Source organism: Oncorhynchus keta, chromosome 22 (assembly GCF_023373465.1).
Source record: "Oncorhynchus keta strain PuntledgeMale-10-30-2019 chromosome 22, Oket_V2, whole genome shotgun sequence".
Taxonomy (NCBI): Eukaryota; Metazoa; Chordata; class Actinopteri; order Salmoniformes; family Salmonidae; genus Oncorhynchus; species Oncorhynchus keta.
This window is the reverse complement of record NC_068442.1, coordinates 9707894-9730201: the sequence shown is the minus strand read 5'-3', so window position 1 is coordinate 9730201 and position 22308 is coordinate 9707894. Positions and strand designations below refer to the sequence as shown.

Here is a 22308-nt window from a genome sequence, read left to right as displayed (position 1 = left end):
CATTTTGCAATGGCAAACGTTTACTCCCAAAAAGTTTATATTGGACAAATTCAGGAAGGTCCCTCCCCATATCATTCTGTCTGCTTTTGTTTGGCTCTGTTTGGTTCCAAGTGAATACACCCCAGTGCTTCTGACTGTGCAGCTACAATGATATCCAATGACAAGCACTTCAGTTATATCACTGTGTAGGCAACATTACTGTTCCAATTTCTGCTTTTAACCTCTCAGATGAATATGAATAGATTTGGTGTCAACAACTCCAAATAAATGTTTTGATCTATTTCTGGTGTCCATTAATGAGGGTGGAGGAGTAGTGTTTTTAAATAGCAATAAAGCCGCCTTCTCCGCTCCTCTCCCACTGCAGGAATGGATTGTTCTGATGATGGCACAAAAACAAGTCAAGCAGACATGTGTTTTATGTAATCCTGCTTGTGTTCTCTTGTCCCTATACAAGCCAGAGAAGTAGAGCTTTACCGCTTGCTGTCTACTTACACCTTGCACACACACACACACACACACACGCGCACACGCACACGCACACACACACACACACACACACGCACACGCACACGCACACGCACACACACACACACACACACACACACACACACACACACACACACACACACACACACACACACACACACACACACACACACACATACCTCTACCAGGGGGTGCCAGTGGGCGATGGGCTTGCGAGGGTATGACAGCATCTCGTTCCAGTGGTCTCGGCCCAGGCTTTCCGCCTCATTGCCCACCCTACACACTCCGATGACCTCATTGTGACCTACCCTGTGAGAGGGGGGAAAAAACATATGGTCATTTTAAAACCTTTTGTTGTCCAACATCATGCTTCTTCGTGTAATTATTATAGTGATGTTCGGCAGATTATTTTTAACTCTAATATTTATTCTGAACAGCATTTGGAGGAAAAGAGTCTGTACTCTGTGCTTTTTCGTCAGTATTCTTGTCTTGTAATGTTGTTTCCTCCTCTCTTGAATGCTAGCTGCTTTCCAGGCCAACGATCAACTAAAACATGTTACACTTAGGGAGTCTCAGCGATGTGCTTGTATAGGGGAGGAAACAGGATAATAAAGTTGAGGAGCTCAGGGCAAGGATTTCTTCCAGAGAGACATCAGGAATTGTAACATACTCTGTTTCATGGAAACATGGTTCTCTCAGGATATACTGTCTGAGTCCATACAGCCAGTTGGGTTCTCAGTTCATCGCGCAGAAAGGAATAAATATCTCTCCGGAAAGAAGGGTGGGGTTGTATGTTTCATCATTAACGACTTTTGGTGTGATTGTGATAACATACGGGAACTCAAGTCTTTTTGTTCACCCAACATAGAATACCTCACAATCAAATGCCGACTGTCTTATCTCCCAAGAGAATTCTCTTCGGTTATAGTCACAGCCGTGTATATCCCCCCTCAAGCCGATACCACGACGGCCCTCAAATAACTTAACTGGACTTTATGCAAACTGGAATCCACATATCCTGAGGCAACATTTATTGTAGCTGAGGATTTTATGAAAGCACATTTGAGGAAAAGGCTGCCGAAGTTCTATCAACACATTAACTGTAGTACTCACGTTGCTAAAACACTCGTTGCAACTCCAACTTTCTGGATGCCTACAAGGCCTACAAGGCCCTCCCCACCGTCCTTTCAGCAAATCTGGTAATGACTGCATTTTGCTCCTTCCTTCCTATAGGCAGAAACTCAAACAGGAAGTACCTGTGCTAAGGACTATTCAAAGCTGGTCTGACCAATCGGAATTCACGCATCAAGATTGTTTTGATCATGTGGACTGGGATATGTTCCGGGTAGCCTCTGAGAATATTATCGAAGTATACACTGATACGGTGACTGAGTTTATCAGGAAGTGTATAGGAGATGTTGTACCCACGGTGACTATTAAAACCCACCCTAACCAGAAACCATGGATAGATGGCAGCCTTCGCACAAAACTGAAAGCGGGAACCATCGCATTTAACAATGGCAAGGTGACCGGATCACGTGACCCTTGAACGAGATGGCCGCATGAACTAAGAGCTCCGCACAAGTAGTTTCCAATTCCTAATCTTACCTCCACTCCAAGTTCACACTCATTTAGCTTTAGTAAGACAAAGTCATGGTGGCTACAAAAGGCGACACTACAGGTGACATTTTTACCCGGACTCGAGTATTAGCGACGGAAAAAGCCTCCAAGAAGAAGCTAGCTTCAGAAAAAACTAGCGCCATTAGCCAGGAGCAAGAGAACCCGCTCCCCCGCGAGGCACAACGAATGCCAACCTCGCAATCTGTCGAAGACATCCTTTCTGAGTTGAGATCCCAACGTACAGAACTAAACACCAAATTAGATGCCATTAACTCTCAGCACAGTGCGATAGGGGGCAAGGTGACAATCCTGGAAAACGCTTTGCCTGACATCAACAACAAGATAACCATAAACGCGGGGCGCCTGGACGAGGCAGAGGGGCGAATCCTATCCATGGAAAACTTATTGACAGATGCCATGGAAACAATAGCATATGCTAAAATAGAAAATCGAGCATCTGGAAGAGAAAACAGATGACCTGGAAAACAGGGGGCGAAGGAATAATTGTGTTCTATTCAATCTGGGCGAAAAAGAAGAGGGAAACATGCCACTGATCCGCTACCTGCAAGACAAACTTCCCGAGTGGCTCCACCTGCCCACCGACAGGCCCATAGAACTCGAGAGAGCTCACCGAGCACTGAGGCCCCCACCAGCATCCAGACAACCACCGCGCCCAATCACCATACGTTTCCTGAGATTCACCGACAAGGAACGAGTCCTACCGGCGGCGAAAAACAACACCATCACAGTGGGAAACGCCAAACTCGCTTTACACCAGGACCTGTCAGCTGGAATACGCCGAAAGCGCCAAGAATTTGACGAAGTGAAGAAATACTCCATTGACCAAGGCATCTTCAGTGGATTCAAATACCCAAACGAGCTCAGGATTCTTCACCAAGGAGCCTTGCGACACTTCAAAACTCCCAAAGAGGCAAAACGTTTTTTGAAAGACAATCCTGGCCAATGAGAAACAGAACAATGACTAAATGCGATTAATGCCATTACTAAAGGAGGTAAGACGACATATAGCCGATATCCAGAGACCCACCCCCTAAATGTCATTATAGCCATCCAATTTATATTTATTTTCCTTTAACTGAGAGGGATGGGCTGTATAGCCTAACCTAGGCCTACTAATGTTTCAGCCTACTTTTATTTCCCTGTTTTTTTTGTTGTTGCTATTATTACCTGGGGTTCCCTATGTCCCTTGGGGGAGCTATATGTAGGCTGGGCTATTGATTTTATTTTTCTCCCCTCTTTTACTGTGGTCTGGACGAGGGCAACTGTGTTATTTACTCAATGCGGGGTGGAGAGGATGAGGCATTTCTTTGGTGGGGAGAGGGAGACGTTGTGCGTTGCTAACTGTTCCCGGTTTTTGTTTTATTCGGAACACAGAATTGAGACTGAGCGGGGGGGTAATAGATCCAACTGGATGTGTCGAGTTGTTTGGGAACTCGGCTGGGGTGTTCAGAGATTATTATTTTATGTACACCATTTATTTTCCTTTTATGTGAACGCAGCTGTAATTACTATCCACTTTTACCCAGCGATGACTTGCACTAAAGTTCGATTACTGCTCGATGACGATGACTAGTACCTTAAATCTATTGACATGGAACTGCCATGGTCTAGGGCATGCAATAAAACGAAAAAAGATACTATGTGCTCTAAAAAAGGAAAGAGCAGACATTGCGCTATTACAAGAGACACACCTCTGTGATGCTGAACATGCCAAACTCCGCAGAGCTTGGGTGGGACAGGTGTATTTCTCATCTTTCAAATCAAACAGTAGAGGCACAGCCATACTTATCCATAAAAATGTTCCATTCATAATAGACAAAAACATATCTGATCCGGACGGGAGATTTATTTTAATTGTACCCTTAACCCAACCCTAGACAAATCATCTCAAGTCCCCACCACAAATCCTAGATCTGCAAAGATGTTGAACTCTCTTACTAAAGAGATGGGACTGATAGATATCCGGAGAGAGAATAATAGCTCATCTATGGACTATACATACTACTCTAATGTCCATAACACCTGCCCCCATATTGATTACATTTTTATCCCAAAGAGTTTCATAAATTCAGCCACTTGTACAATCGGACCCATAGCACTTTCAGATCACGCCTTTGTCCACCTCCGCTTTGACCTCTGCAAAAACATCCCGAGGTCAAAGAGCTGGAAATTCAACACCTCCATGCTATCAAATGATGAGTTCCATACATTGGTAACTACATGGATAGACAACTACACACAAGACAATAAAGATTCTCCTGTTTCTCCGGCCACAATGTGGGACGCTGCTAAAGCCACACTAAGAGGTCATCTAATTGCATATGCTTCCTCTAAGAAAAAAGCAATGGAAGCACACAGGCTAGATCTTGAGAGGGAGCTGGAATGCTGTGAAAAAATACATAAACAATCCCTAGACAGCACCTCCTGGAGTCATCTTAAAGCAGCCAAAGCCAAACTGAATTTGGACTACACTCGGGAGATAAAAAAAAGTTTTCTTTACTAAACAGAAATACCATGAGTATAGCAATAGGCCCAGTAGATTGCTTGCTTACCAATTAAAAAAGGAGCAGTCAGAGCGTACAATCATGGCTATCCGAACAGCAGAGGACGAGGTCACATATGACCCAAAAAAGATCAATTTAACTTTTCATGATTTTTACTGCAAACTATATACCTCTGAGAGAAAACACACAGAGGCAGAACTCCACTCTTTCCTAGAGTGAATCTCGCTACCTAAACTATCAGAGACCGACCAGGAAGATCTCAACTCCCCCTTCACTCCTGAGGAGATCCTGGAGGCAATTACCTCCATGCCACCTAATAAGTCCCCAGGCCCAGATGGATTCCCCAGAGAGTTCTTCAAAGCTTTTTGGCCCCAGCTCAGCCCTATCTTCATGCCAATGCTGGAGGATTGTTCTCCCAGACTCTGAGTTCTCCCAGACTCCATGCACACAGCTCGCATTACAGTGTTGCTAAAAAAGGACAAGGACCCCCTATCCTGCTCGTCCTTCCGGCCCATAAGCTTGTTGGATTTCGACTATAAAATAATGACCAAATTGCTCGCCAAAAGACTAAACACTCTTCTTCCCAAAATAATAAAAGCGGACCAAACTGGATTTATTAGAGACAGATACTCTTCTGATAACATTCGCCGTCTTTTTGATATTATTGATCAAGTAAACGCACAAAAGACCCCTGTCCTGCTGGCTTCACTGGATGCTGAGAAGGCGTTTGACAGGATGGAGTGGAGCTTTCTGTTTTCAGTCTTAGAAAAGTTCAATATGGGCCCAAATTTTATTAAATGAATCAAATCACTATACTCTCATCCAAATGCCATGGTGACTACTAATGGACTGAACTCTGACAGATTCCCTCTGGAACGGGGCACAAGACAAGGGTGCTCGCTGTCCCCGCTGCTCTACTTGTTGGGGGCGGAGCCTCTGGCAGAGCTGATAAGGAGCAATCCAAGTATTATGGGTGTTTCTGCAGGTGGCCTGCAGCACAAGATTTCGCTTTACGCGGATGGTGTCTTGCTCTACATATCCAACCCTGAGAAATCCCTCCCTCTCATTTTAGACACAATTGCTCAGTATGGCAAGTTTTCAGGTTATAAGATCAATTTTAACAAATCCACTGTCTGCCCTCTCAATATTACACTCACCAGCTCTATGAAGACACTTTGTCCTTTCCAATGGAAAACACAGGGGTTTCAATACCTCGGGATCTTCATAACACCAGATCTAAATAGCATTTTTAAGGAAAATTATCTTCCACTCCTGGATCGAATCAAGAACGATCTCCAAACCTGGATCTCCCTCCCAATTAGCTTAGTAGGAAGAATTAATGTAATCCGTATGAACGTCCTCCCTAGACTGAACTACTTATTTCAGATGCTCCCATGCTATCTCCCAGTTTCCTTCTTCAAAACAACTAACCAAAGCATCACCAAATTTATATGGGGCAATAAAAAACCTAGGATCAAGTTTTCCACTTTATCAAAACCTGAATCAAAAGGTGGTCTTGCCCTTCCCTCCCTTCAATTATACTACTGGTCTGCCCAAATCCGCAACATGCTAACATGGATCACAAACAGACAAGAGTCAACGTGGATTCAGATAGAAGCCCAATCCTGTGGTTCATTGCCCTTAAGCTCAATTATATTAATGAATAACTTTAGTGAAGTGGGCAACATAGCCAAATCCTTTGTGATTTACAGCACCCTACTAGCGTGGAGGGACAGTAAGAAATACCTGGGCATTTCCTCCCAAATATGTTCTCACTCGCCTATAGTAGGCAACCTAGACTTGCCAAAAGCCCAACTTTAATCTTTGGCATACTCTAGGAATTAGGACCTTTTCAGACCTATTTCATCAGAAAACCACTACACTGAAATCCTTTCAATAGCTCTGCAGTGAATTCGATGTGCCAAGATCCCATTTTTAAAAAATATCTTCAAATTAGACATGTAATTTCCTCATTTACCTCCAAGAGGAGGTTTAGAACTCAGTTGAATGAAGTTGAAACCCTTCTTGTCACAGCACAATCCATTAAAGGCAAAATATCTTACATCTATATAGACTCCTTTCTGAGAAAGGAAGCTCCTCCTTTACTCCTTTGAAAATAATCTGGGAAAAGGACCTTGGTCTGACTATCAGTGATGAGTTATGGGCGGAGGTTTGCGACAGGGTATACTGCTCCTCTACCAGTGTAAAAATGAAAGAATCTAATTACACATTTTTATTATACTCCTTTGAGACTCCATAGAATGAAAACAGATATGTCTCCTAACTGTAAAAGATGTACCTCTGAAAGTGGAACCTATATGCATGTATTTTGGAGCTGTAGGGAGATTGCCAGATTCTGGCAATCTGTACATACTGCTGCACAGAAAATACTAGAGGTACAGTTTGATATGACCCCGTGTATCTATCTTCTTAATGCCCAGCAGGACTTTGTTCTTGATCCTGACAGAGAAAATGTGCTTATGACTATTACATACTTTGCTAAGAAATGTATTCTTCTATTGTGGGCCTCTAATACCCCCCCTACATTTAAAATGTGGATTGACCAGATTGTTGACTTTCTTCCTCTTGAAAAGCTCACTTATGACCTCCACAAGAGACAGCCCAAGTTTGATAGACTCTGGTCTCCACTATTCAACTATATTTCAAACTGGACAGAGTGAACGGGGTGACTAGGGAAATGCGCAGATACATGTTGTGTAAGGTACTGTAAAACCTAAAAACGAATTATTGGCCCGTCGTCTCAGCGAATGCTTGAAATAGCTGATAAGAACCTTGATAGTGCTGCTGCAAGTGTTATATGTTTTTTTGTGTGTTTTTATTTTAATTTAGTTTTTGAGTACGTGTGCGTATGTGTGTGGGTGTATGTATATGTGCGTATGTATGTATGTATGTATGTATGTATGTATGTATGTATGTATGTATGTATGTATGTATGTATGTATGTATGTATGTATGTATGTATGTATGTATGTATGTATGTATGTATATATGTACCAAGGAAAATATATAGATTAAGAAAAATAAATGCTTTTATTTGAAAAAAAAACAAAAAAAACAATGGCAAGGTGACTGGGAATACGGCCCAATACATACAGTGTGGTTATTCCCTCCATAAGGCAATCAAACAGGCAAAACGTCAGCATAGAGGAAAAAGTGGAGTCGCAATTCAATGGCTCAGACACGAGACCTATGTGGCAGGGTCTACAGACAATCACGGACTACAATGGGAAAACCTGCCAAGTAGCAGACACCAACGTGTTTCTTCCAGACAAGCTAAATACCTTCCTCGCCCACTTTGAGGATAACACAGTGCCACCAAAGCGGCCTGCTACCAAGGACTGGGAGCTCACCTTTTCTGTGGCCGACGTGAGTAAGACATTTAAGCATGTTAACCCTCGCAAGGCTGCCGGCCAGACGGCCTCCCTAGCCATATCCTCAGAGCATGCGCAGACCAGCTGGCTGGAGTTTTTACGGACATATTCAATCTCTCCCTATCCCAGTCTACTGTCCACACATGCTTCAAGATGTCCACCATTGTTCATGTACCCAAGAAAGCAAAGATAACTGAACTAAATGACTATCGCCCAGTAGCACTCACTTCTGTCATCATGAAGTGCTTTGAGAGACTAAGGATCATATCATCTCTATCTTACGTGACACCCTAGACCCACTTCAATTTGCTTACCGCCCCAATAGAACCACAGATGATGCAATCGCCATCACACTGCACACTGCTCTATCCCATATGGACAAGAGGAATACCTATGTAAGAATGACTACAGCTCAGCATTCAATACCATAGTACCCTCCAAACTCATCATTATCTTGAGGCTCAGTCTGAACCCCACCCTGTGCAACTGAGTCCTGGACTTTCTGACGGGCCGCCCACAGGTGGTGAAGGTAGGAAAAAACACCTCCACTTCGCTGATACTCAACACTGGGGCCCCACAAGGATGCATGCTCAGCCCCCTCCTGTACTCCCTGTTCACCAATGACTGAGTGGCCACGCATGCTTCCAGCTCAATCATCAAGTTCGCAGATGACACAACAGTAGTAGGTCCGATTACCAACAATGATGAGACAGGGAGGAGGTGAGGGCCCTGGGAGTGTGGTGCAAGCAAAATAACCTTTCAACCAACATCAACAAAACAAAGGAGCTAATTGTGGAATTCAGGAAACAGCAGAGGGAGCATCCCCCTATCCACATCGATGGGACAACCGTGGAGAAGGTGGAAAACTTTAAGTTCCTTGGCGTACATATCACTTACAAACTGAAATGGTCCACCCACACAGACAGTGTTGTGAAGAAGGCGCAACAGCGCATCTTCAACCTCAGGAGGCGGAATAAATTTGTCTTGGCACCTAAAACCCTCACAAACTTTTACAGATGCACAATTGAGAGCACCCTGTCGGGCTGTATCACTGCCTGGTACGGCAACTGCACCTCTCGCAAACGCAGGTCTCTCCCGAGGGTGGTGCGGTCTGCCCAACACATCACCGGGGGCAAACCTGCCCCCCAGGAATGCCAAAAATATTATCAAGGACAACAACCACCCGAGCCACTGCCTGTTCACCCCGTTATTATCCATAAGGCAAGGTCAGTACAGGTGCATCAAAGCTGGGACAGAGAGACTGAAAAATAGCTTCTATCTCAAGGCCATCAGACTGTTAAATTCTGTTAAATAGCCATCCTAGCACATTAGAGGCTGCTGTCCTATATACATAGACTTGGAATCACTAGCCACTTTAATAATGGAACACTATACACTTTAATAATGTTTACATATTTTGCATTACTCATCTCATATGTATATATTGTATTCTATCCTATTTTACTGTTTCTTAGTCTATGCCACTCTGACATTGCTTGCCCAAATATTTATTCTTAATTCCATTCCTTTACTTTAGCTTGTGTGTATTGTTGTGAAATTGTTAGATATTACTGTTAGATATTACTGCACTGTTAGAGCTGGAAACACAAGCATTTCGCTACACCTGCAATAACATCTGCTAAACAAGCGTTTGTGACAAATAATATGTTATTTGATTTGTATACAGCAAAGATACTGTCCAATCAAAAGCGTGGTTTCGGAGTCCTTTTCAGTGCACCATAGTCACCACAACCTTGCAGGCCTATTTTCAGAATAAAAAACCCAAACTGCTGTCATGATTATAGGAAGTTCAGTTCATAAAAAGCGTTACAAGACAACATTTATTTACCGATCGTAGTCCATCACTGCTATTAGGAGACTGATCTGATCAATGTTCTCAGGAGGGACATCAAATACTATGGCTTCGTTGTAGACTGGATTCAGAGTGTTTCGCTTGGTGGACGTTTTCCTCTTCTTCAATCTCCGTCCCTCACACATCAAAGACACCTTCACATAAGGATCTAGAGAGAGTTGGGACACAGTGGAAAGGGTAAACCTACGGAGTAACACATGGGATGCATCCACACAGGCCTCTGGTCAAAGGTAGTGCAGTATACAGTTGAAGTCGGACGTTTACATACACCTTAGCCAAATACATTTAAACTCAGTTTTTCACAATTCCTGCCATTTAATCCAAGTAGAAAATCCCTGTCTTAGGTCAGTTACAATCACCACTTTATTTTAAGAATGTGAAATGTCAGAATAACAGTAGTGAGAATGATTTATTTCAGCTTTTATTTCTTTCATCACATTCTCAGTGGTTAAGAAGATTACATACACTCAATTAGTATTTGGTATCATTGCCTTTAAATTGTTTAACTTGGGTCAAACGTTTCGGGTAGCCTTCCACAAGGTTCCCACAATAATTTGGGTGAATTGTGGCCCATTCCTCCTGATAGAGATAATGTAACTGAGTCAGGTTTTTAAGCCTCATTGCTTGTTCAGTTCTGCCCACAAATGTTTTTATAGGATTGAGGTCAGGGCTTTGTGATGGCCACTCCAATACCTTGACTTTGTTGTCCTTAAGCCATTTTACCACAACTTTGGAAGTATGCTTGGGGTCATTGTCCATTTGGAGGACCCATTTGCGACCAAGCTTCAACTTCCTGACTGATGTCTTGAGATGTTGCTTCAATATATCCACACATTTTTCCATCCTCATGATGCCATCTATTTTGTGAAGTGCACCAGTCCCTCCTGCAGGAAAGCACCCTCACAAAATGATGCTGCCACCCCCGTGCTTCACGGTTGGGATGGTGTTCTTCGGCTTGCAAGCCTCCCCCTTTTTCCTCCAAACATAACGATGGTCATTATTGCCAAACAGTTCTATTTTTGTTTCATCAGGCCAGAGAACATTTCTCCAAAATGTACGATCTTTGCCCCCATGTGCAGTTGCAAACCGTAGTCGGGCTTTTTTATGGCGGTTTTGGAGCAGTGGCTTCTTCCTTGCTGAGCAGCCTTTCAAGTTATGTCGATATAGGACTCGTTTTACTGTGGATATAGATACTTTTGTACCTGTTTCCTCCAGGATCTTTACAAGGTCCTTTGCTGTTGTTCTGGGATTGATTTGCACTTTTCGCACGAAAGTACGTTCATCTCTAGGAGACAGAACGAGTTTCCTTCCTGAGCGGTATGACGGCTGTGTGGTCCCATGGTGTTTATACTTGCGTACTATTGTTTGTACAGATGAACGTGGTATCTTCAGTCGTTTGGAAATTGCTCCCAAGGATGAACCAGACTTGTGGAGGTCTACAATTTCTTTCTGAGGTCTTGGCTGATTTCTTTTGATTTTCCCATGATGTCAAGCAAAGAAACACTGAGTGTGAAGTTAGGCCTTGAAATACATCCACAGATACAGATCAGAAGCTTCTAAAGCCATGACATCATTTTCTGGGATTTTCCAAGCTGTTTAAAGGCACAGTCAATTTAGTATATGTAAACTTCTGACCCACTGGAATTGTGATACAATGAATTATAAGTGAAATAATCTGTCTGTAAACAATTGTTGGAAAAATTACTTGTGTCATGCACAACGTAGATGTCCTAACCGACTTTCCACAACAATAGTTTGTTTACAAGAAATTTGTGGAGTGGTTGAAAAATGTGTTTTCATGACTCCAACCTAAGTGTACAGTATGTAAACTTCTGAATTCAACTGTATAGGGAATAGGGTGCCATTTCGGACGCCTCAATAGTTATGCTCCATTGATATGTTTCGTCATGCCTTCTACTTATTGGGCCATATTATTAAAAGACTGGGAGACAGAAATGACCATTCCATTTCATATACTAGTCTGTCATATAATTTATCCATCCAGTGATGACTAAGCAGAATCCACATCACATTTGTACCCCAGTCCCCCACATTAAGGACCCCCTACCTGAGGCTCCAGTGATGTCCATGGCTTTGAGGTTCCTAGCCTTGATCATTGTGATGGTTAGCCTTCCAGCCGTTGGTAGGTAACACAGGGAGAACATGAGATCTCCCAAGTCCACATTGTCCTACAAAGCAACGAAAACATCAGTGAAATGTTGAGTAACTGAATGTCTCATGATGTCACCATATAGCTCTGGCTTCGCTGTTAGAGATTCCGCTGGTTTACAGTGGACTATGTGAACAGTCGGGACCTCAACTTACTGCTGAGAGTTAGAATAATAGAATGCACAACGTGCAATGTCTAAGCTTGGTTGTGCATCAGCAGTTTTCATCTTGTTATATGTCACTCATTGACAATCACTCAATTAACCTGCTTAGTGTACTTAGACTAGCCAATTACTGACAGGGCACACAGAGCACGTGACCAGAGGCCCTGACCTCCAGGGGGCCCCCATTTATTTGATTAGTTTCTCTCAATCAGATATCCTATTAACATGGCATAAGACATGGGGAAATTTGTAGAATTCCAGGGAATTGGCTGTAAAATTGCAACAACAAAAATAACAGTAAAGCCAACCGATTTGTTTACCTTTTGTGAATAAAATATTATTTTCTGCTAACAGATCCCTCTGTACGTATTAAATTATAGTTTTAAATCCCGGTGCTGAGGTAATGTGCGTAAATGTGTAGCGGCTACTGTAATAGGCTGTGTGTTTGTAGATCGACTGAGGTGATTGAAGTTACAGCAACCAATGTGATAATCACTGGGGTTATTGTCGCTGGTTTTTGCTGGCTACGGCCCTGCGTATGCAAGTGAACAGGAAGAGAAGCGCTCCAATTATCACCTCTGAAAATAGCATGTCTGTGAGAGAGTGATGTGTTCGTTAGACACAATCAGCACTCACAAGGTTAGTTACCGGCATGGACTATGAAGGCCACGAGTCTCACCTCTAGTTGAGGCATGCACCTCACGTTGTAATGTAACCCTGACAAACCTGTTACCACTGTAAGTTTCTCTCAGCATGAGGTAGGAGCAGGAAACACCCAACATAGTTAAGATGCAGACTACCGGACCATAAACTTGGTCAGAGCCCCTGGTTTTAGAAGCTGGGAGCCTACTGTAAATAAGCAGCATCTCCAGGCTTGGCTGACAGTAGCCTGACATCTGAATGAGTCTTTGTGTGCGCGTGCATGTGCATGCGCGTGTGTGCTCCTCAGACCTGAGCTGTATGGGCCTGTTATAACAGATCATTCTCCCTGTGTGAAAGTTCCCGTTGGCAGGCCCCTGGGCTCAGTGGGAAGCCCCAGTATTCTGCATCAGCAGGAAAGGTCAGTGCAGCTCTCCACAGAGAACCGCTCATTATCAGGTCTGGCTTGGTCACCAGCCTGGTCAGTGCTCAGTCCCAGTCTCACACAGACACAGCTTCTCCCCGAGAAGCTATCTAGCTCACACCCTGCTGGAGCTCGTTTGCCAGGGCTATCAGGCCTTTCTGCCTAGCTGCCATGGTTTTGACAAGCCCATTGTCAATAGTGGCAACAGGTTTTAGTTCTCCAGATAGCAGAGGTTTACCAGAGTTTCCCCCCCCCCCTAGCTTATGACATGTTCATATCCTGGGTTGGGGGCCCCACAGTTACTGTGCTCTCTGTGGGTTGGGTTTTACTAGGTGGATATGTTCAATGATGAAGTTATTAATGACGTTTGAATACAGTGCCTTCATAAAGTATTCAAATCTCTTGACTTTATTCACATTTTGCTACCTTACAGCCTTATTCTAAATTTATTAAATAAATAAAAAAATCCTCACCAATCTACACACAATACCCCATAATGACAAAGCGAAAACAGGTTTTGAGAAATAATTGCACATGTATAAAATGGGTGCTCAGGTGCATCCTGTTTCCATTGACCATCCTTGAGATGTTTCCACAACGTGATTGGAGTCCACCTGCGGTAAATTCAATTGATTGGACATGATTTGGAAAAGCACATACCTTATATAAGGTCCCACAGTTGACAGTACATGTCAGAGCAAAACCAAGCCATGAGGTCGAAGGAATGTTCCGTAGAGCTCCGAAACAGGATTGTGTCGAGGCTCAGATTTCAGGAAGGGTACCAACAAATTGCTGCAGCATTGAACGTCCACAAGAACACAGTGGCCTCCATCATTCTTAAATGGAAGAAGTTTGGAAGCACTAAGACTCTTCCTCGAGCTGGCCGCATGGCTAAACTGAGCAATCAGGGGAGAAGGACCTTGGTCAGGGAGGTGACCAAGAACCCGATGGTCACACTGACAGAGCTCTAGAGTTTTTCTGTGGAGATGGGAGAACCTTCCAGAAGGAAAACAAACTTGGCAGCACTCCACCAATCAGGCCTTTATGGTATAGTGGCCAGACAGAATCCACTCCTCAGACAGAATCCACGCCTCACTCCTTTTGGAGTTTGCCAAAAGGCACCTAAAGACTCACAGACCGTGAGAAACAAGATTCTCTGGTCTGGTAAAACCAAGATTCAACGCTTTGACCTGAATGCCAAGCGTCACATCTGGAGGAAACCTGTCACCATCCATTCAGTTAAGTATGGTGGTGGCAGCATCATCCTGTGGGGGTGTTTTTCAGTGGCAGGGACTGGGAGACTTGTCAGGATCGAGGCAATGATGAACGGAGCAAAGTACAGAGAGATCCTTGATGAAAACCTACTCCAGAGCGCTCAGGACCTCAGACTGTGGCAAACATTTTCCTTCCAACAGGACAACGACCCTAAGCACACAGCCACGACAACGCAGGAGTGGCTTCGGGACAATTCTCTTAATGTCTTTAAGTGGCCGAGCCAGAACCCAGACTTGAACCCGATCGAACATCTCTGGAGAGACCTGAAAATAGCTGTGCAGCATCGGTCCCCATCCAACCTGACAGAGCTTGGGAGGATCTGCAGAGAAGAATGGGAGAAACTCCCCAAATAAAGATCTTGCCTAGCTTGTAGCATCATATCCAAAACAACTCGTGGCTGTAATTGCTGACAAAGGTACTTCACCAAAGTACTGAAAAAAGGGTCTGAATGCTTATGTAAATGTGATATTACTGGGGAGTTTTCTTCAGACATTTGCAAATATTTCGCTTTGACATGGTGGTGTATCGTGTATAGATTGATGAGATTATTAAAAAAAAAATCAATTTTAGAATAAGGCTATAACCAAACAAAATGTGGATAAAGTCAAGGGGTCTGAATACTTTCCGAAGGCACTGTATATTGAAATGCAATCACAGCTACATTTGTGCTCACTGCTAACTCACAACGACCATGAACCTCAATTGGAAAATCTTTTTCTGTATGAATAGAGCCCAAATAGACTCCAAAGTTAATACTAACGTTTAAGAATAACAACACATGCTGTCTGATATGCTGCATTGTTCTAATGTTCTGTACATGAAAATGCTTGTTAAAATGTAGAATTGGCACATCCATTCAAGCATCAATAAGTCCTCTATGTGGATGATTGAAATTACAGATCTAAAAGCGATCTATCACTGCTCTCTGGCCTGTGTCCAAAATCACTGTAAATGTAATCAAACAAAGGCATTGATTTATCAAGGCTGTCAACATAGGGCAAGACACCACAGTGACCTCTAACCTACAGTACATCATCATTGGTCCACACTTTGCTACACTGACCTGGTCACTCAGAAGGCGCGGCAGGAGGTCTCCATCGTAAAGTGGTACATATCACGCGGGCGCGCGCACACACTCACGTACACACACACACACACACACACACACACACACACACACACACACACACACACACACACACACACACACACACACACACACACACACACACACACACACACACACACACACACACACACACACACACACACACACACACACACACACACACACACGAGCACATGCGTACACACACACACAACCTCCCCACACATACTCACAAAGCGATTAGGGGTGGACCATGTAGCCCATCCCTCTCAGGCTAAATAATCCAATTACCCACTTCCATTTGCAGACTATAGGATAACAGTCTCCTCCATCCATTGAAGTACTTAAATCAAGTCAGTGGTGGAATTATCGTCACTTGTTCTCTTTCAATGAAATTAAACTGGAGCTCTAAAGGCCCCCAATATGGCTGGAGAGAGAAGGCTGACAGTCTATCTTGTGTAATTATCCATCTTTCACCTTCCCCCCTAGGATCTCTCTCTCTGTTTTAAGGGCCTCTTAACATACAGGGTTTGCTACTACCATGTTTGTAGAGAGAAACAGAGGGAGACAAAGAGGGAGGGAGATAGAGAGGGAGGTGAAAATGGCTTTGCAATAGCCAACACGTGTAAGACCATGTCTTGGCATGTCATCCTATTACGTCAGCAGACAGTAAGTCAGCAGCTGTGGAACGACATGATTCAGCACTTTAAATGTGTTTCACTGGGCTTCTAAATGAACACAGACACAATCAGGGTAAACAAACACATTTCAATCACTCATAAATGTAGTACTCATGTAATAATAACGGACTTTGGAATGATTCTGTTGTCATCTTGAAAAAGTAGTTTGTTATTGTTGCAAACCCATTTTATCTTTCCCCCCTTCTTCATCAGTCATTCCTTTTATATTCAGCCCATGTCTGTTTCCACAATGCAGATCAATAGGACATAACGTAAGGAGATGTGATGTGCTCATTACTTAGACCACTGCACCACTGGAGGCTCCCGAGTGGTGCAGTGGTCTAAGGCACTGCATCGCAGTGCTAGAGGCATCACTACAGACCCTGGTTCATACACCCTGTGATACAGCCCAGAGTCCCATAGGGCGGTGCACAATTGGCCCAGTGTCGTCCGGGTTAGGGGAGGGTTTGGCCGGGGTAGGCGGTCATTGTAAATAACAATTTGTTCTTAACTGACTCGCCTAGTTAAATAAAGATAATATTATGCTGTAGTGATGGTTATTGTGGAGCTAGGTAGTAAACCTGCTGCATTGGATCAAGCCACCCACATATTTTTATTTTTTTACATTTACGTCATTTAGCAGAAGCTTTTATCCAGAGCGACTTACATGAGCAATTGTGGTTAAGTGCCTTGCTCAAGGGCACATCAACAGATTCTTCACCTAGTCAGCTCAGGGATTCGAACCAGCAACTTTTCAGTGACTGGCCCAATGTTCTTTACCGCTAGGCTACCTGCCGCCCAAGTTGGCTCACATGAATACTATCGACTGCCATTGCAGGGACACAGATTACAGTGCTCTTGAAATCTTAGTTATAACAGGGACCAACCAGGGCCAACCCTGCGTAGCTTCAATGGCGAGCCAGCAGTGGGATGCAAGGTGGTATGACGCTGGCCTAAACCACCAGGGATTCTGTTCTGTTGTCTAACAGTTGAATTCAAACCTCATAAAGGTGGATTTGAGACCTGCTTGTAGAAGTTTACATAGATCATGTAAATGATTTAGAGCTGGTCACTTGTATGGGTATTTGTATAGCTCTCTGTCCCTGGAAGGTGTCCTGTATTTTAGAGGTATGTTAAAAACATGTAATAAACACGCTACATGACTTGTAATTGATGTTATCTAAGAAGTAGATGGTGGATTATTCTTGACCCCGTTCATATGGTCCTACAGTTCAGTTACGGAGATGTACCACTTCAATGTCAGACTTGATGCCGGTTTACACTTTGTATGTTACATATTGGATGTTTGAAACCCAACTTAGCGCTGAGGTATGATTTATGCATAGACTAGTGGTTGGACTTGTGATGTCACATGCTCTGTGTCCCAGAAGGGCTGGCCCAGTTCTGGGATGGAGAGTGGCTGTGTGTGTGTGTGGCTATGTGTGAGTGTGTGCGTGTGATGTTTGTGTTTCCTAGATGCTCTGGGTTGCATCCCCAGATACTTTGAAGCCCCCCAGTTAGCTCACCCATGTCACACAGGTAAATCTAGGACTCTGTCCGAGCACCCCCCCCTTGGGCGCAAGTTTTTGCCCTAACACTACACCGCTGATTCAAACAACCAACTCATCATCGAGCTTTGATTATTGGTTTCAGCCGTGTAGTGCTTGGGCAAAAACTAAAACTCGTACCCGGGTGGGCCCCAGGACCGAGTTTTGGAAACCCTGACCTATGAAGTCGCCAAGTTTGACAGCCTTGATACAAAATACTAGCTTCAGACCTATTCATTGTCTGAGCCTAATTTGTAACGCCAAACGCAGGAGATGAGAAGCAGGTACAGGGAGTGAACCATGTAATATAGACGGACATGTAACGGAACAAGAACAGCGTCTGGACAGAAGCACGACAAACAATGCTACTACAGGGAACAACACAGAGGAGCAGACATATACGCAGGGGCAATCAACAAAGTGAGGGAGTCCAGGTGAGTCCAATGAGCGCAGCTGCGCATAATGATGGTAATAGGGGCGTATGATGACAGGAGCCTGGCGCCCTCAGGGGGGAGCAGGCATGACATAATCAGGGAAAGGGGGGGATAGCTAGTCAGTTGTACAACTGAATACATTCAACTGAACTGTGTATTCCACATTTAACCCAACCCCTCTGAATCAGAGAGGTGCGGGGGCTGCCTTAAAAAACATCCATGTCTTCGGGCACCTGGGGAACAGTGGGTTAACTGCCTTGCTCAGGGGCAGAACAACATATTTTTACCTTGTCATCTCGGGGATTCAATCCAGCAACCTTTGAGTTACTGGCCCAGCGCTCTAAACACTAGGCTAATCACACATGTTTGATGAACTCAAACCCTACTTGTTGACGGGAAGTAAAAATGAAGAAGTGGCCCTCAAGAGAGACAGTATAGAGATATATCACTGAGACATCACTCAGACTACAGTCCTCCCTTGAGACTGCAGACAACCTACACTCCTTCAATGATAAGTCCTTATTTCCACAGTGGGACTCCAATGAGACTGACATCGATTGAGACCGCACTTTGACCAATTGAGAATAAAGAGCCTTTCTGACATCAGTGAGAGTCCAGCGAGATTCCATCAGATGGGTGAGACCTTCAGTATGTCACACCTCACAGATACTAATGGGATCCATGTGAAGAATGAGAGAGGATGAGAATGAGAGAGGAGCTCCAGCTTCGTATCCTCGTGTCAAAGCAGTCACTGCTGCCAACTCAGATGTATGTCTCCACTCCATGTGTTTCCTTGTGTGGTCATGTATTATTCATTCCATCCAAGTATCATTTTATGTTAGTCTTCTTTTTTTTATTAAACCAGAGGGGGGGGGATTCTGTGGGGACAGGCATACTTACACTTTGGTATCTTCCTCCCTGCCTTGCCGTTACATGGCCTTTACACATTGTTTTTATTGTTTGGACAATTTTTGGTAGCTCTGAGGGGAGGGCAGAGCTGGTTCCGATATGCTTCTAAGGGTTTAACTCTTTCCAGTCCCACTCCTAAACTGACATAGGTGAATGATCAGGGACCAGAACTGAAGTGACTTCCAACTAAACTCTCTCAAATAATGTACCCTTATTCACTACCTCATTTCAAGTCACAGCGTTGCATTTATTGTTGCATGTCCACGTACCCAAGCAGATATTATGATACTGTACTGAGACTGATATAGAGGTTAGCTCACCGAGGTGACGTACTGGATGTCCCTACAGAGTTTAGTCTCTCTGGGGAAGTCTGCAAGGTCCAGGAAGTTATCCACCTGCACCTGGCCAATGATGTCGTGGCGGGAGAAGCGGTCAAAGTCGTAGACGCTGAAGTGCAGTTTGCGTGTGGGCAGCTCAGTGTAGGCCACAGGGAACAGGAAGACCTCGTCGAACACGGGGTTGAGGGTCTTGCGGTGCACCTTGGTCTGGTGCTTGGTCTTGCGGTCGGGGAGCAGGTAGATTTTGACGTAAGGGTCAGAGGTTCCTGAGAAATCCTTGGCCGGTAAATCCTGGGCCTTGTGGATCTTGATGATGAGCTGCTCCAGGTCACAGTCGAACTTGAGGATGAAATGTATGCGGCCGCAGCTGTCCGTCTTCCTGCCGTCGTCCGTGTCCACAGAGCGTTGCTTATAGAGCTCGGGTTTGATCCGGCCCAGAGTGGCCAGGGACTCCTGTCTCTGGAACTGGCCAATGTTGAAGTCTGGGTTGGATAGGTTCATTTGGCGGCGGATGGAGTTGTGCCTGCAGAGGGTAGAGAAACCAGTTATCATTAGCTATAGACACAAAGCAACATGGTTAGTGGAATTGACTTTTTTTTCTGTGCTGCGGGACTGACCGGACAGAGGAGGTGGGCTCAGTGATCTGGCGCTGCACGCGGGTGATGTGGCGGACATGGTTCTCCTTGAGCTTGGACTGGGCCTCCAGGGGGATGTCTGGGGATGTGTGGCTGATCTTCATGATTGCCTCGGGGACTACCAGGTCTGAAGGCTCCTTGACACAGTCTTCACTGTACTCATTCTCCACCCCATCCACCTCCATCATGACTGGCTGCTGGTCCCCCTGGCCATCCTTCAGGCCACTGGGGAGGCCACGGTCGCGCCATGGCACCCAGCACAGCTTCCACGAGACGAAAAGTGAGACCCCGAAAAGGGCTAGGCCACAGGTGGTCACCACCAGAGACAGTAGGCTCACTGACACATCTGAATAGACAGACCCAGGGAGAGAAACACGTTAGCAGGGAACTCTGGGACGATATATTTTGTATTGATAGCAAGATATTATAATATGCTAACAACTTTTCTTTCAATCTCTCCCAATGTGCTGCTCAAATTGATATTGTACAAACGTTAGTATTAGTATGACAGACATGACACTTGTTTCCATTAGCAAAGGAAGAGAAACTCATCAGATTAGGTAGCATTTTTCAGTTCAATCAACATGAACTCATCGGTAAGTGCTCTCATCTCAAATATCCGCTCACAGATAGTAAAAGGGAAGTGGTTGGTGTCTGGAATAACCTGGTGTATTCCACCGGAATATGTTATGTTTCTCAGAAAGAGCATCTCACTATCTGATGAATGAGCTCACTCTGTCTCCATGTCTCCTCTCCAATACCCAGTCATTACGAATCAGGCCATGCAGACACAGAGAGGGCTTTTAGTCCACAGTGAATAAGCCCTTGTCAGAGTGTCCTGCCACTAGCTTCCCATCAGATCTACTGTCTACATTGTCTGTACCTGGACCATGTGTCCTCTCGACCGTACTTCCCTGTCATTATCTAGACCAGTGGAGGGAAATGGAGCCTTATGTGATGTTGAGTTATTCCTCCCACCAATCCATCCTGGTTGGGCTTTACCCATGAGAAGATGTGGGATCCACAGGCTCATTGGGCTGGCCCACATACTGCACTGGAAACCAGCTGGGTCTTTTGCGCTAAGCCACAGAGATAGATGGCATTTTTTGAGGATTCACTCATCTAGTTATTCATCTGCTATTTTGACAACCTTTGGTACATCTCAATGTGGCTGTTCTAAAAAGCAAAAATGTATTCAAGATAAAATATCAGAGACGCTATATGAGTTCGTAAGCAGAATATCTCTTGCCCATGCTCATTGAATGCATGGAATGATAAACATTGTGACTATGTGTGTTGTCCCACCAAACTCCCAGCCCTGCTGGGACAACTGCACTTCCTATCCTAATACTGACAAAGTGCCATCAACACAATGAGTTCTAAACACCACTCACTTTAATTGATTCTGCAGATCAATCAATTACAAACAGGACACATGTCTAAAGTTTGAACTTTCTCAAAGCAACACTGTCTGAAAAGTTCAATAAGCATGGGCTGACTTACTTTAATTATCAATATTGTATTATTCAAATACCCAGCAACCACCCAACACTGCACTGCCACTCCCACACACATGTACACACACAAACACACACACACACACACACACACACACACACACACACACACACACACACACACACACACACACACACACACACACACACACACACACACACACACACACACACACACACACACACACACACACACACACACACACACACACACACACACACACGCACACGCACACGCACACGCACACAACCCAAATGTGTAAACATGCTGATTTGTGCGAATTCTTAAATTATATTTGCATTCAGTGTTATTGTTATTTATAGTTTGTTAACAAGAAATCTGCAGAGTGGTTGAAAAATAGATTAATGACTCCAACCTAAGTGTATGTAAACGTCCAACTTCAACTGTATAGGATTTAAATGCTGCAATATGTAAACAATTGTGATTTCTAGTAGGCCTATGCATATTCAATGTGCTGTGTAGGTGATATAATGCAGTGGTTCCCAAACTGTGGGTCGGGACCCACTTGTGGGTCTTGGCAGGGGTCCATGTAGGTCGCAAGGATGACATTG

At 44.3% G+C, this 22308-nt stretch overlaps 1 protein-coding gene across 1 annotated transcript in view; it reads right to left on the bottom strand.

Moving 5' to 3' along the window:
* The window catches only part of LOC118401015 (synaptotagmin-9-like), a 52351-nt gene that overhangs the window by 2031 nt on the left and 28012 nt on the right, over positions 1 to 22308 (bottom strand). Inside the window, exons 2-6 of the mRNA XM_035798128.2 lie at positions 20201 to 20564; positions 19566 to 20106; positions 11965 to 12085; positions 9873 to 10044; positions 666 to 795 (exon numbers count right to left, since the gene is read on the bottom strand). Of these exons, the coding sequence (XP_035654021.1) occupies positions 666 to 795; positions 9873 to 10044; positions 11965 to 12085; positions 19566 to 20106; positions 20201 to 20564 (1328 nt within the window). The remainder of the gene's footprint in view (positions 1 to 665; positions 796 to 9872; positions 10045 to 11964; positions 12086 to 19565; positions 20107 to 20200; positions 20565 to 22308) is intronic.